This window comes from Mustela nivalis, assembly GCF_964662115.1.
Source record: "Mustela nivalis genome assembly, chromosome: 10".
NCBI lineage: Eukaryota > Metazoa > Chordata > Mammalia > Carnivora > Mustelidae > Mustela > Mustela nivalis.
This window is the reverse complement of record NC_139029.1, coordinates 34,541,828-34,555,082: the sequence shown is the minus strand read 5'-3', so window position 1 is coordinate 34,555,082 and position 13,255 is coordinate 34,541,828. Positions and strand designations below refer to the sequence as shown.

Below are 13,255 nucleotides of genomic sequence, written 5' to 3'. Positions count from 1 at the left end.
TCCTGATAGAATAAAGGGATTACAGCCCTCAACGCTTCAATTTCTGGGTGACCTGAGGTGATTCAATTTCCCCCAACCTTTTTTAAAAGATTGTATTTATTTATTTGTCAGATAGAGCACAAGCACGGGGAGTGGCAGACAGAGGAAGGAGCAGGCTGAGCAGGACCCTGGGATCCTGGGACCCTGGGATCACAACCTAAGCCTAAGGCAGACATTTAAGCAACTGAGCCACCCAGGTGTCCCTCAGATTTCCCTTTTGCAAAATAAGCATTCTTCCTGACACACACTCCCTCTCAAGAAAGAGAAACTAAGATTATAGTTATAGGGACACTTTGGCCATTCTAAGGCTTAATCACCCAAATTTGCAACCTGCTGTGAGTTGGGCAACAATTTGTTAATTTAGGAACACTGTTCACAAAATATTCACTTGTATTTCTTGGCTATGATGATGTCTGCTCAGTAGTAGCTTCCTGGAGGCATATTAAACAGGATTTAATTTATAAAACAGATCTGGGGGTATCTGGGTGGCGTCTGGAAGCCAGGGCAGCAAGTCCCGGACCAATTCTAATGTGCAGGTCATGGAGCGGGGCCACTTCATTCCTCTGAGAGAGGATCCCTTCACCTTCTGACATTCTGTGATTTCATTCAGCAGGCTGCCACTGACCCCTGCTACTATTTGATAGGCCTCTTGCTGTGAGCTGGGGAAACTGAGGCAAGTACCAAACTTCAGATCTGGCCTTGTGGAGCTCAAGGTCTGGTTGGGAAGGAAAAAATGTGCATAGATCAAGAGACAAAAGAGATCCTTTGGTGGAAATGCAGAGATCATACTTCAGAAACCCAGAGAGCCTTTGGATCCTGGGCCCTTGGGCTTGGGGCAGCAGATAGTACAGATGTATAAAGCTTGGCTCTGAGGTTAAAGTGTCTGGCAACCCATCCCTGTTGTGTAACAATAATGGCTCTCCCCCTCCCCCAGTTCGCTAGTACTATTATAAGAATCAAATGAGTTAATGCACCTAATACAGCCAGAACAGGACCCAACATACAGTAAGGATCCCATGTATCTTGATCATTATATTATTATTGTTATTATTATTTAAAAAAAAAAAAATAGAGACCCACAAAGAGGGGTTTTCTAGCCTGAGGAGCTCAAGCTCAGGAACCAGACTGCCTGTGTTCAAATCTGAAGTTTGCTACTTGCTTACAAAGTAACTTACAAATTACTTACAAGTAACCTTGAATAAGTCACTTTAGCCTCTTGTGCCTCAGTTTCTTTATCTGGAAAATGGGGAATAATGCCAGCAACTACCTCACAGAATTGGGAAGATTGAGTTAAATCAAGGGAAGAGGTTAGAATAGCACCCTGCCCTTTGTCAGAGCTCAATAAACATCAGCTCATGAGAAAGCAGGAATGTGATGCAATCTTACCAGTGTTTGGGGAAGGTAACTTGGAAAAGGAGTGGGAGCAGAGGCCATAGAATGGAAGAGCAGGCAGATCCGAGGATGGGGGTGGGGTGGGGTAGATTTCCAGGGCTCTGCCTCTGTTATCCAAAAAGCATCTGTCAATACCATACCATTCTGGGAGTCACACAGCAGGGGGTATGGTGTCAGGTGAGTTGCTCTTACGGACAGCCCCTCAGGCAGGTGCTGGTGGGTTCCCTGAGCAGGTTTGGGGGTCCTCCATTAGTTGGTCACCTTCAGTAAGTCATCCTTGTGAGTCCTCAGTTGTGGGGAAGACTGGTAATACCCTGCCAAGTCCCCTTGGAGGTGGGAGCAGGGTTGCAAGAAGGGGAAGGAGAGCTTGCAGAAGGGAAGGGAGATTCTCAGATTCCAGAGGCTTTAAAGTCTGTCTTTGTTCTGAGGGTGAGAACACAGATTGTGCCCTGGTTGCCAGTAACTGCTCAGCTTCTGCATTTCCTTTCACGTAGGTGAGACTTTCAGTCCCGAAGAGGAGAACCGGAGAGGGACACAGCCCTACTTCAAGGAACTTACCATCCCCCCACCAGGTGATGTGGGACACCACGCTCAGAAGCACTAATTGTGGGGCGCTTTATCATTTCCCAAGCACTATCAAGCCTTTGACCTCAGCTGTCTGAGCCTCCTTAGTACCTTAAAGGCCCTCACTACCCCAACACTGTGCTCTGGGTTAGGGGAGTCTATCTCCTGCAGTAAGTGGATTACATAAATGATCCCAAGACTCCACCCATTTCTAGATCTGTGCTTTTTGCAGAATCACTTCGTAGCTCCTCCCTTCAGGAGGTGGAATCTATTTCCTCACCCTTGGAAACCTGGGTCGACCTTTGTGGCTTGCTTTAACTAAAAGAAAGTGTGTGCAAGGAGTGTTGTCCTAGTTCTGAGCTGAGGCTGCAAGAGAATTTTCCCTCCCTTTCCTGAAACCCTACCACTACCATGAGAACAAGTCACAAGCTAGATTGCCAGATGATGAGACCACATGTGGTGGAACCTACTCGCCCAGTCGTCCCTGCTCAGGCCCTTACACAACGGACAGTACCCTGCCAAGATAACCAGAGCCACTTGCGAGCTGATACATGAGTGAGCCTAGCCAAGCCCAGCCCCCAGGTAGACTCAGAAAATAAAAAATAGTGTTGAAACCACTAATTTTGAGGTGAATCTGTCACAAAGCAACAGCTAACGGATCTACCTCCTGATCCCTATTGCCCACACGAATAACCGAGGACCACAGACAACTAGCGACTTGCTCAGTGCTACATAGCCAGCGCGGGGAGCAGGGGGCAAGGGGATAACCTTTAGGCAAACCTGGATCTTTGAGAACTGCTGCCTCTGGAATATGGACACAGACATTAGACTTATTAAAAGTTCCTTTTGGTTAGCTTGGAAACACATCAACCTCATCTCCCCTTAAACTTGTTTTTCTTAACCCACTTGGACATTCACACAATGCTACACTCTCTCTCCTAAAAGTATTTGAAACCGTGGGGTAAGTTTCCTCGCCATTCTGTCCCTGAGTTGCCTTATCTGTAACCTGGGGATACTGCACTACCTCATTGGTTATGAGAATTATTAAATGAGTTAATATTTGGAAAGTGTCTAAAACAGGGCCCAACATCTAGCAAAGGTTGTAGAAGACAATAAAACGTGACTAGAAATAAACTATAGCAGTAGCAATTTTACTAGGGGCAACATTTTTATTTTGATCCCGAAAGCTGCATGTTTTTCACTTGGATCTGGTGACATCAGTATGAGCGTTGAGTCAGCTCCTGTGCCATAAGCTCTTCTCTCCAAGATGGCGTGGGAGACAACACCTCGTGGGTGGCAAACCAGTTTCTGAAAGCCAGACGTGCAGAAAAGCACATGCCTCCCTTCCTGAGAAGCACTGGTAGTTAGGCCATTATCACACATTTACTTCTTATCTCACGGACAGCATATTCTTGGTAGGTTGCATGTAGATAAAATCCTATCATAAATTTGTGTTAGAGCTCAACTGGGGACTCATTTTGCAAAGTGAAGAGGACTTTTGTAAAGCAGATCAGTATCCCTTTGAGAGACATTCAAAATTTGGACCAGAGATGGATCGAATTTCTTTGTGTCTAAAACAAATCTGCCACCCAGGGTTCCCTCAGGGGATTCTGGTCCTTCTCTCTTTCCAGCATCCCCCCCATAAGTTCCAGGGCTGCCTGCTGATGAGCCACAGTACAACCCCAAGAGTCCTCCTCTCACTTGGCTCCTTGCCCTTGGCTCTCCAGGGCTGGGACCTGTGCGATTCCCGGCTCCACCGACGACGTGAATCCCCTTGAAACCAGCAGGGGCAGAGCTGTTGTCTGTGGGGACTCTGATGTCACCCTGCTGGCAGTCTGGACATGCAGCCATGAAGCCCTCTGGCTTCTTCCCTAGTGGGCAACCACCTGCTTAGAATTTCCGTCACCAAAAGGGACATCTAGGACAGCCCATGGTTCTAGCAGATGCCCACATTTGGTTCTGTGGGTTGGGTAAACATACAGAGGGGGTTAAAACTCAGTAGCTGATGATTCTGGCAAGCTGATGGAATGAGCATGAGTATGAAGAAAGGTTAACTTCTCAGCCTTCCTCAAACACTTGGCCCCAGTGTTGTCCTCTCCTTTGAACACACTATTCCCTTGACCTCTAATGCCCAGTGTTCCTCAGTACTCTTCTTCCATCTACCCCTACTCTGCAACACACAATGCCTGGTTAACTTCTATTCATCCTTTAAGACCCATTTCAGAGGTCTCGGTTCCACATGGCAGATAAAGCACACAATTACCTTCTCCATTAAAATAACAGGAAAAAAACTATTTTTAAAAGAAAAATAAGGGGGCGCCTGGGTGGCTCAGTGGGTTAAGCCGCTGCCTTCGGCTCAGGTCATGATCTCAGAGTCCTGGGATCGAGTCCCGCATCGGGCTCTCTGCTCAGCGGGGAGCCTGCTTCCTCCTCTCCCTCTGCCTGCCTCTCTGCCTGCTTGTGATCTCTCTCTGTCAAATAAATAAATAAAATATTTTAAAAAAATAAAAGAAAAATAGGTTTTTATTGGCAAACTGGAAAAAAAAGTAAAATTCTTAGAATATCAAAAGCAGGTGATATCAAACAATAAAAGGGAGAAACAGTTCAAGATACCAGGGGGAGCCCAGGTCTTCTCCTGGGGAGCTCTGGGGGAAGATCCAAATAGGCATGGGCCATGAGGACAGTCATGGGAATACAGACAGCACTGCTTGGAACTGTGGAGACTTTGGGGTCTATCCTTGCCATCCTCAATAAATAATAGTCCAGGTTCAAGTCTGGAAAAATACTCTGGAAATAAAGTGCCCCAATCTGGGAAGGGCAACCACTAAAGGCATCAGGGCTTGAAAGGAACAGAAAAGAAAGCAGCTGAGTGACTCCGGTCCACTAGAACAGACAAAGAGCGGGGGACGGGGGGAGAGAAAAGGACATTGATATTGTAGGAATCCCAAATTACCTGCCCACTTCCTGGTCACACTCCCTCTCCTGACCAGTCAGCCCTCAGGATCAGGGGAAAGGATTCCTAGGAGGCCATCTGACTCCACTTCCTAGGAAACACACACCACCAGCACCTTTACTAAGGTTTGTTCATTGTTCCATCCTGTACCCTCAGATACAGATGACGGAGTTCCTCACATTCCTCAGTTTGCAGTACATAATCATCATGGATCCATCCAAGTCCCTCTCATATTTTATCTGCCCATTCTTTTATCTTTGCTCCCCAATCTTATCCTCCCCCAGCCCACCCAGTCACTCACTGATCTGCTGACTGTCACTACACATTGGGGTACTTCTGGTATCTTCTATTCTAATCTCTTTCACTAAAAATGAGAAGCTGGTCTGTGCCCGCTGCAGGATAGGCTGAGATCTACTTCAGTGACAACACAAATTCTCAGTGGCTTCACACAACCCCAGCTGTTTTTCACTCTCACCACATGCCTCATGCAGGTCCATGGGGGCTCCGCTTAACACAGTCTGATACCCAAGCTGATGCAGCTTCCATCTCAACCAATGTTCCCATGGTGGGAAGAACATGGCAAATCTGAGGCTCGCGCTCAAAGGTTCCATCCAGAAATGTGGAAGAAAAATACCGTTTCTGCTAATATTTCATAAAACAAGTCACATGGCCGTGCCTAACCGCACAGGGAATGTGGAAGGCAGCTCTGCTGAGGACCCAGGCAGATGAGTAACTAGGTGTCTGTGAAAAGTCCTACTGTCCTCCATACCCACAGAACGGATTTCATAGCCACTGATGAATCATGGTTGTGAACCAGAGCTCAGAAAACACTAGCTTGGGGGCACCTGGCTGGCTCAGTCCATGGCGTGTGTGACTGTGGAATTCCTTGCGGAATACAAGGTTAGAGAAGCAGACAGAAGCCAACTGTACCAGGAGCCCTATGTTGGGTGTAAAGATTACTTAAAAATAAAATCTAAGAAAGGGACGCCTGGGTGGCTCAGTCGGGTAAGCATCTGCCTTTGGCTCAGGTCATGATCCCAGGGTCCTGGGATCAAGCCCCACATCTGGCTCCTTGCTCAGCGGGGAGCCTAGTTCTCCCTCTTCCTCTGCTGCTCCCCTTGCTTGTGCTCTCTCGCTCTTTGTCAAGTTAATAAATAAAACCTACATAAATAAATAAAATCTGGGATGGGGGAGGGGGAGAAAACACTAGTTTAAAGATTTCTTGGGGTGCCTGGGTGGCTCAGTGGGTTAAGCTGCTGCCTTCGGCTCAGGTCATGATCTCAGGGTCCTGAGATCAAGTCCCGCATCAGGCTCTCTGCTCAGCAGGGAGCCTGCTTCCTCCTCTCTCTCTCTCTCTCTCTCTGCCTGCCTCTCTGCCTACTTGTGATCTCTCTGTCAAATAAATAATCTTTAAAAAAAAAAAAAAGATTTCTTACGGTGACCAGCAATCTGGCCCTCTACACCTTCTCTCCACTGCCCCCAGCTCTGCCCCTGGGGACACTTAAAACACCTCTGCCCACTCTGCCTCAGAACATTCGTACTGAGAGATGGCATCTCCCTTGCCCAGGTGTTCCCCTATCCTGGGGTAATACTCTCAATTCCCTCTTCCCAGGCTGAGACTTTCAGTTTCCTCTCCAACCTGGTCACTCTCCTCAGGCTCCGCCCATTTGGCAATGTACCTTCTAATATGTCGCCTCAAAATGCAGTCTGAGCTGCTTGGCATTCAGCAATTCCCACTCAGAGAAAAGAAGGCTGAGTCAGCTGAAGGAGAGGACTGACCTTCAGAAGTATGCTTCGTTCAGCCAGTTATCTAATTTCCTCGTTCAGCAAATACTATTGATAATTATATTCCCAGTGGGAGGCCAAATGGAAATCCGATCAGATTATTTTCTAGCTTAAAAATCCTAGGATGGGGGCGCCTGGGTGGCTCAGTGGGTTAAGCCGCTGCCTTCGGCTCAGGTCATGATCTCAGGGTCCTGGGATCGAGTCCCGCATCGGGCTCTCTGCTCAGCAGGGAGCCTGCTTCCCTCTCTCTCTCTCTCTGCCTGCCTCTCTGCCTCCTTGTGATCTCTGTCTGTCAAATAAATAAAATCTTTAAAAAAAAAAAAAATCCTAGGATGGCTTCCCATCCTAGGGGATTGTTAAGGGGATTACTGAAAATTAGTATAAAATAAGTAAATTAGCAGGACACCTGGGTAGCTCAGTTAAGCATCTGCTTTTGGCTCAGGTTATGATCCCAGGGCCCTGGGATCAAGCCCCACATTGGGCTCCCTGTTTGGCAGGGAGTCTGCTTCTGCCTCTCCTCCCCATTTGTGCTCTCTCTTGCTATCTCTATCTCTCTGTCTCTCTCTCTCTCTCTCAAATAAATAAAATCTTTTAAAAAAATGAGTAAATTATCTATGGAAGAAAGTTACCTTAGGAAAGCCATTGGTGAGATAGGACATCCCCATATTTTACCTAAAAGCTGAAATGTACACAAGGTCATATCCACAATTAGACAATCATTGCTTCCCTAACAAATTATGTATCAAAATATGTCTTGTGAAAGTTTTTTGACTAAAAGAATAAAAGACCAAAAAAATAAAAGAAGAATTACTTTAGTGGTCTAAGCTTGTTTCTTGATCTCTAAAATGGAACTATAAAGAGTACCTATCCCTCAGGGGTTTTGTGAGGGTAAGAAACAATGATGCCTATAAAGCAATGCTTAGCATCGGTCTGGGACAGACACCTGCTCAACACGCAACACCCATTACTGCCACTGCTATTACGAATAAGGCGGCAAGAGTAGCCGCAGTCCAGCCTGGGCAGCAGGGCCCATGGCAGCGATGTGTTGGGAGGTGAAGAACGCCCATGGGGACAAAAAGGAGGTTGGCAGAAGACAGAGTGGTGATTTGAGTTAGCCATCGGGGTTCTGCCTGCCGCGCCTTACCCTCCTCTAAAGACCCTCAAATCCTGAGCCCTTCTAATCCAAAGTTTTTGGTAGGTTTTTTTTTTCTAAAGGTTTTTAACTTGGGGTTTGCGGATGATCTTTAGGGAGTGCCCAAACCCCTGAGACTATGTGTAAAAAGCATTTTTCCCGAGAATGCCAAAGCTTTTACCAGTCTCTCAGACAGATTTATGACTCCTGCCCCTCACAAGGTGAAAACCACAGACTCAAGCCATCTCTCCAATGTGACCCCACAGCTGCCCCAACACTTGGTCCTCTGTGAAGGATGGGCTAGTGGAGGCCACACAGAAAGGGGAAGCCACAGGAAGACTGAGGCAACACTGATAAGCTTCCAGGTCTCCAGATAGAGCCCCTCCCACAACCCATATCAAGCCACATTTGGCACTCTTTTTTTTTTTTTTTTTTTTAGATTTTTTATTTATTTATTTGACAGAGAGAAATCACAAGTAGATGGAGAGGCAGGCAGAGAGAGAAAGAGGGAAGCAGGCTCCCTACTGAGCAGAGAGCCGGATGCGGAACTCGATCCCAGGACCCTGAGATCATGACCTGAGCCGAAGGCAGCAGCTTAACCCACTGAGCCACCCAGGTGCCCCACACATTTGGCACTCTTATACTTCGGGAGCTGGTTTTCTACCCTCTATTTTTTGGTCATCATGTGCACAAAATTGGATTAATCATAATCCTTTTTTTATGACACATTTTAATCATTTTTATCATGTACAACATACTTTTATAAATAGCTTTTTACTAATTTAATTGACAATAACCTAATCTAACTATGTTTTCTCCAGCTCCATCCTGTCCCCCTACCTGAATGCCACGGTGAGAACCCTTCCGTCCTTTTTACACAGTTTCATGGCGTATGTGTTCATTAAAAATGTTTTTAAATTCTTAGTTGTGTTTAATTCTAAAACATGAGATAGATACAAATTAAAACCACAATGAGATACTCAGACACACCCCCTGAAATATAGTTTTAAAAACTTACAATACCAAGTATTAGCAAGGATGTGGAACAAAGCATTCTTTTGTTTGAATCACCATGATCTTTGTAAGGAATCTTGGCTTTGAGAGAGCTCAAATTCTAGGTTTTAGGCTACTCTGGCCATGAAATCAAGCCAGACACAGGTAACCACTTAGGCCAGTTATAGACCATTAGTAAAGCAGTAGGTTTACTTATTCACCATAAGTAAACAGTAAAGAAAGTGACCTTGGGAGCCATCAGGGGAGCTTCAGACTTTAAATGGCACATTAGGGCTTCTAGAATAGGCTAAATTATAGTGATAGGAAGCAGTGATTTCCTGGGACCAAGGATGGGGGAAGGGGGAAGTTCAAAGGAATATAAGGAATCTTTTTTTTTTTAAAGACTTTATTTATTTATTTGACAGAGAGAGAGACACAGCAGAGAGAGGGAACGCAGCAGAGGGAGTGGGAGAGGGAGAAGCAGGCTCCCCAAGAAACAGGGAGCCCAACACAGGACTTGATCCTGGGACTCTGGGATCATGACCTGAGCTGAAGGCACACACAACTGACTGAGCTACCCAGGTGTCCCAGGGAAGTTTTTTAGAAGACAGAATTATTTTCTATATTTTGATAGTGATGGTGATTATATTATTTTCAGATTTTATTTATTTATTTATTTATTTGACAGGCAGAGAGAGGGGGAAGAAGGCTCCCTGTTGAGCAGAGATCCTCATGAGGGACTCTATCCCAGGACCCTGGGATCATGACCTGAGCCTAAGGCAGAGACTTTAACCCACTGAGCCACCCAGGTGTCCTGGTGATATTATAATTGTCAAAATTCATTAAACAGTACATTTAAAATTGATTATATTGTATGTAAATAATAACAAATTCTTATAAGTTTTTCTTTTTTTTTTAGAGGCATCATGCTACATTTAATCTTTTGGGACTGAACTTTTTTTCATTTAATATTATAAAGATTTATCCATATTGTTATGTGTCACTGGGGCTCATCTGACAGTCATATAATCTCCCATTGTGTGAATATTCCAGTTAACTTTGTCCACTCTGCTGCTCATGGCCATTTGCATTTCCTTTTGGGATTGCTATGAACATTCTTGTACAGATATTCTGGTGTCCTTCTGGATTTATCCCCAGTATTGGAATAACTGGGCTGTAGGGTAAGTAAATGTTCAATCATAGGAGCTAATTAACTATTTTCAAAACTAGTTCTTTGCTTTTCCAACCTGAGTCAGTCTGTCCCCAGATGGACTGGGACCCCAGGGGCAGGAGACCCAATCTCTTCTTGAATTAGCACTGCTTAGCATTCTGTCAGCACCAGGCTGGATACCCGGGAGGCCAAGGGCAGAAACCCAGGGACCCGACGCCTCCCAGCCTCAGCCAGTACTGGGAGTAAACAGCGGGCAGGGGCCACACACCACAGATGGAGGCTAATTAGAGTCCTACTCCCTGGAGCTCCATTTTCCTAGTTCCACTTGACTTTGAGTCTGAAAGATCTTTCAGGGCCCTCAGTTACAATGCAAGTCCCAAGAGGAGAAAAGGCTTAACCTTATCCAAAATCCTTCTCAGCTGACACCTCTAATACCAAAACAACGATCAGCAGGAAAGGCATAAAGAACAAAATGAGTGACAGAAAGAGGAAGAGGAGGGATAAAGAAAGTGGGAGGCACTAAGAACATGAGTATTCTAAAATTATGCTCCCTTTTCTGCCAAAAGACCATTTTCAGAAAAAAAAATTTTAATTAAAAAAAGCAGTATTTTGCAAGTGATCATAAGCAATTTTTAATATCCCTGCCATTGAGGGATTACCTTCCTTATGCTGAGTTACAAAGACAACATAATTAGCATGCAGTCAGCAATGAAGTAATATTGCTGACCTTTAATATAACCTTCACATCCGTGAATATAACCTTCACATCCGTGAGGAAGGGCGGCCCTGTGCTGCTGGGGAAGAGCTCTGAGGGATTTGGGGCTGGGCCAAACCACTGGAAGCAGAGCTCAGCCACAGATCAGGAATTTAAAAAAAAAAAAAAAGCATAACATAACAGAAAAAGATATCAAGAGATGCCTGCCTACGAGCTCAGAAAGCAAAAGGAGGAGAGTTCCTGTGAAGGAGGAAGAGGAGTCTCACGGCCCACAGTCCCATATACCACTCCACCTCTAACAGCTCCCTGGCTATCTGTCAGACGGGAGCTCCAGAAACGCTTGCTACATGAATGAACAGGGCAGAAACACACAGCAGAGGATCACAGCCCTGGGGCGGCAGCAGCTTCCCCAGCCACACGGGGCAGCAGAGCTGTGGACCACAGAAGGAATTGGCAGCTCGGGAGAGCTTTCTTGGTGCATGTAAGCAGATTATCATGATTGGTTTACCATTGAGAGTTGCTAGTTCCTTAAATTAGATCATGGGCCAGCTGAACTATGGAACTACAGAGGTCTGTTTGGGCCCATCGGTTGCTGAAGACTGATCACACACAGAAGTCACTTCCAGTGTGAGAGGTGCTCTGTAACCAGAGGTCTGCCACCAAGCTGAGTTCCTGGGCGTTGGGCCCTAGGAGCTGGTGCTCAGTAACAGGAGCTGGGACAAATGGCACTAAGAGTACTCGCGCTGACAGGAGGCCCCAACTACAGCCTCAGCTCAATGGAGCTTCAACAGTTTTATTGGCTAAATGCTTCTTCCCCAGTCTACAGCTGAAAGTTTAGGCCTGCTCACTGCCTCCTCCCCTAAGCTCTTAATGGAGCAGGAACTTTTAGCATAGGCTTAGAAATGGGGGGAGGTATAATAAGGGAGTTAGGAACCTGCTCATGTGCCACAACTGGACAGCAGGACAGAAAAACTCCTATTTTCTAATGCTGAAAACTGTCTATAGAAAGACTTGAACAGGATGGAGACAGGACCCAGAGTGCATCTTTGCCACTGGTCTCAGTTTCTGGTGCCTCCATGGGAGTATACCCTTTACCTTCCTACACCAGGACTTGGGGAACAGGGTGATGCTATTTCAGTCTACACATTTTGCAAAAGTACATGGGCCCAAAATTGGCCAAGAGGTTTGGGATTACCAGCTCCCCAACCTGACAGGATGGGAAGAAAGAAAATGTGTCCATGAAAAGCTTTCGGAAGTGACTCAGGTCTTCCACCTGAACCTTGATGCTGTACTGATTGGCCAGGAACTCAACGGTGCCTTGCACTACATATTCGTTCTGTAAGTGCGAGAGCGAGCAGGTAGAATAGACAACATGGCCTCCTGGCTTGGTGGCAAGCAGTCCAGCCCTGAAACCAGAAACAGAGAAAAGCAGAGACTACTGAGCTTCTCAGAAGCAGAAGGACAACAGGGGGGAGCTGGAAGCATGGATAGCGGAGTCTACTGAGGGATGGGCAGCTGTGTTAGCTTCTCAAGTCCCTTCCACAGAGATACCACCGGAAGAGTCTTTCTCAAAGCAGAGAGCAACCCAGCCTTACTCCATGGGCTCTCCTCTGGAAGCAATCCCCTGAACTCTGACTCTGGTTATGGTCCAAACTCCTTTTTTTTTTTTTTTAGATTTATTTATTTATTTGTTAGAGAGAGCGAGTGAGCACACAAACAAGGGGAGTGGCAGGCAGAGGGAGAAGTAGGCTTCCCGTCAAGCCAGCAGCCTGATGTGGCACTCAATCTCAGGACCCTGGGATCATGCCCTGAGCCAAAGGCAGATAGATGCCCAACTGACGGAGCCACCCAGGTGTCCCTATGGTCCAAACTCTGATGCTAGTTATGCACTGAGCCCTTACCAGCCCTACAGACCCTTGACGTTAGTCATTTTTTCAAGCTTTCAAGCTTGTGCTACTCACTGGGAATGGGACTAGCATGGAGGTAAGGTAACGTAGTGAATTTGTGCAACCCACCCCATGTGTGTCCTACCGCATAGGCTTTTCATGCTCCAAAGGACCCTCCTATCATGTCTGTCTCTTCCAGGTATTCTTCAGTCAGAAGGCCCTTCTGTGGGTGATGGTTGTGGCAAGAACTTCCAATCCCCCAGGTGACCAGCCCCACCGGAGCACTGTGGCACAAAGTCCCGAGTTTCTGTAAATCTGTTACTCACGCGAGCAGCTGCAACTGAAGCATAGGCAACATCTGCCGCTCCTTCTTCCTCGACCGCTGAAAGATATTGTTCTCCTCCTCATGAAGGGAGTGGCGGTCTGTGGTACAGGGCACATCCACCAGCACCTGCCCAGCAGTACAGGGTATAGTATTAGAGTATTAGAGTATTAGTACAGTATTAGAGCTCCTTATAGGCTCCCTCCCCTAGGCCCTGCCCTAAGAGGCTTCCCACAGTGCTCTCTCTGCCCATCCTTCCATTGCAGAGTAACCGACAAAGCTTCTCATTTTCACCTGGTAGAC

The 13,255-nt window shown here is 46.4% G+C and overlaps 1 protein-coding gene and 1 long non-coding RNA gene across 6 annotated transcripts in view; one reads left to right on the top strand and one right to left on the bottom strand.

Annotated features, from left to right (window-relative positions):
- LOC309842716 overlaps positions 1-9,848 on the top strand; it is a 14,725-nt gene extending 4,877 nt beyond the window's left edge. The window contains exon 2 of the long non-coding RNA XR_014299739.1: positions 8,687-9,848. This is a non-coding gene — a long non-coding RNA (uncharacterized lncRNA). The remainder of the gene's footprint in view (positions 1-8,686) is intronic.
- Positions 3,156-13,255, bottom strand: part of NSUN4 (NOP2/Sun RNA methyltransferase 4) — a 26,467-nt gene continuing 16,367 nt past the window's right edge. For 2 of the 5 annotated variants that reach the window (XM_082687238.1, XM_082687241.1), the window contains exons 5-6: positions 12,957-13,081; positions 9,247-12,150 (exon numbers count right to left, since the gene is read on the bottom strand). In XM_082687238.1, coding sequence (XP_082543364.1) covers positions 11,874-12,150; positions 12,957-13,081 — 402 coding nt within the window. In that variant the 3' untranslated portion in view covers positions 9,247-11,873. Of the gene's footprint in view, positions 3,304-4,500; positions 5,040-9,246; positions 12,151-12,956; positions 13,082-13,255 lie in introns of those variants that run through there. The other 3 variants (XM_082687239.1, XM_082687240.1, XR_014299731.1) reach the window with 3 other exon arrangements.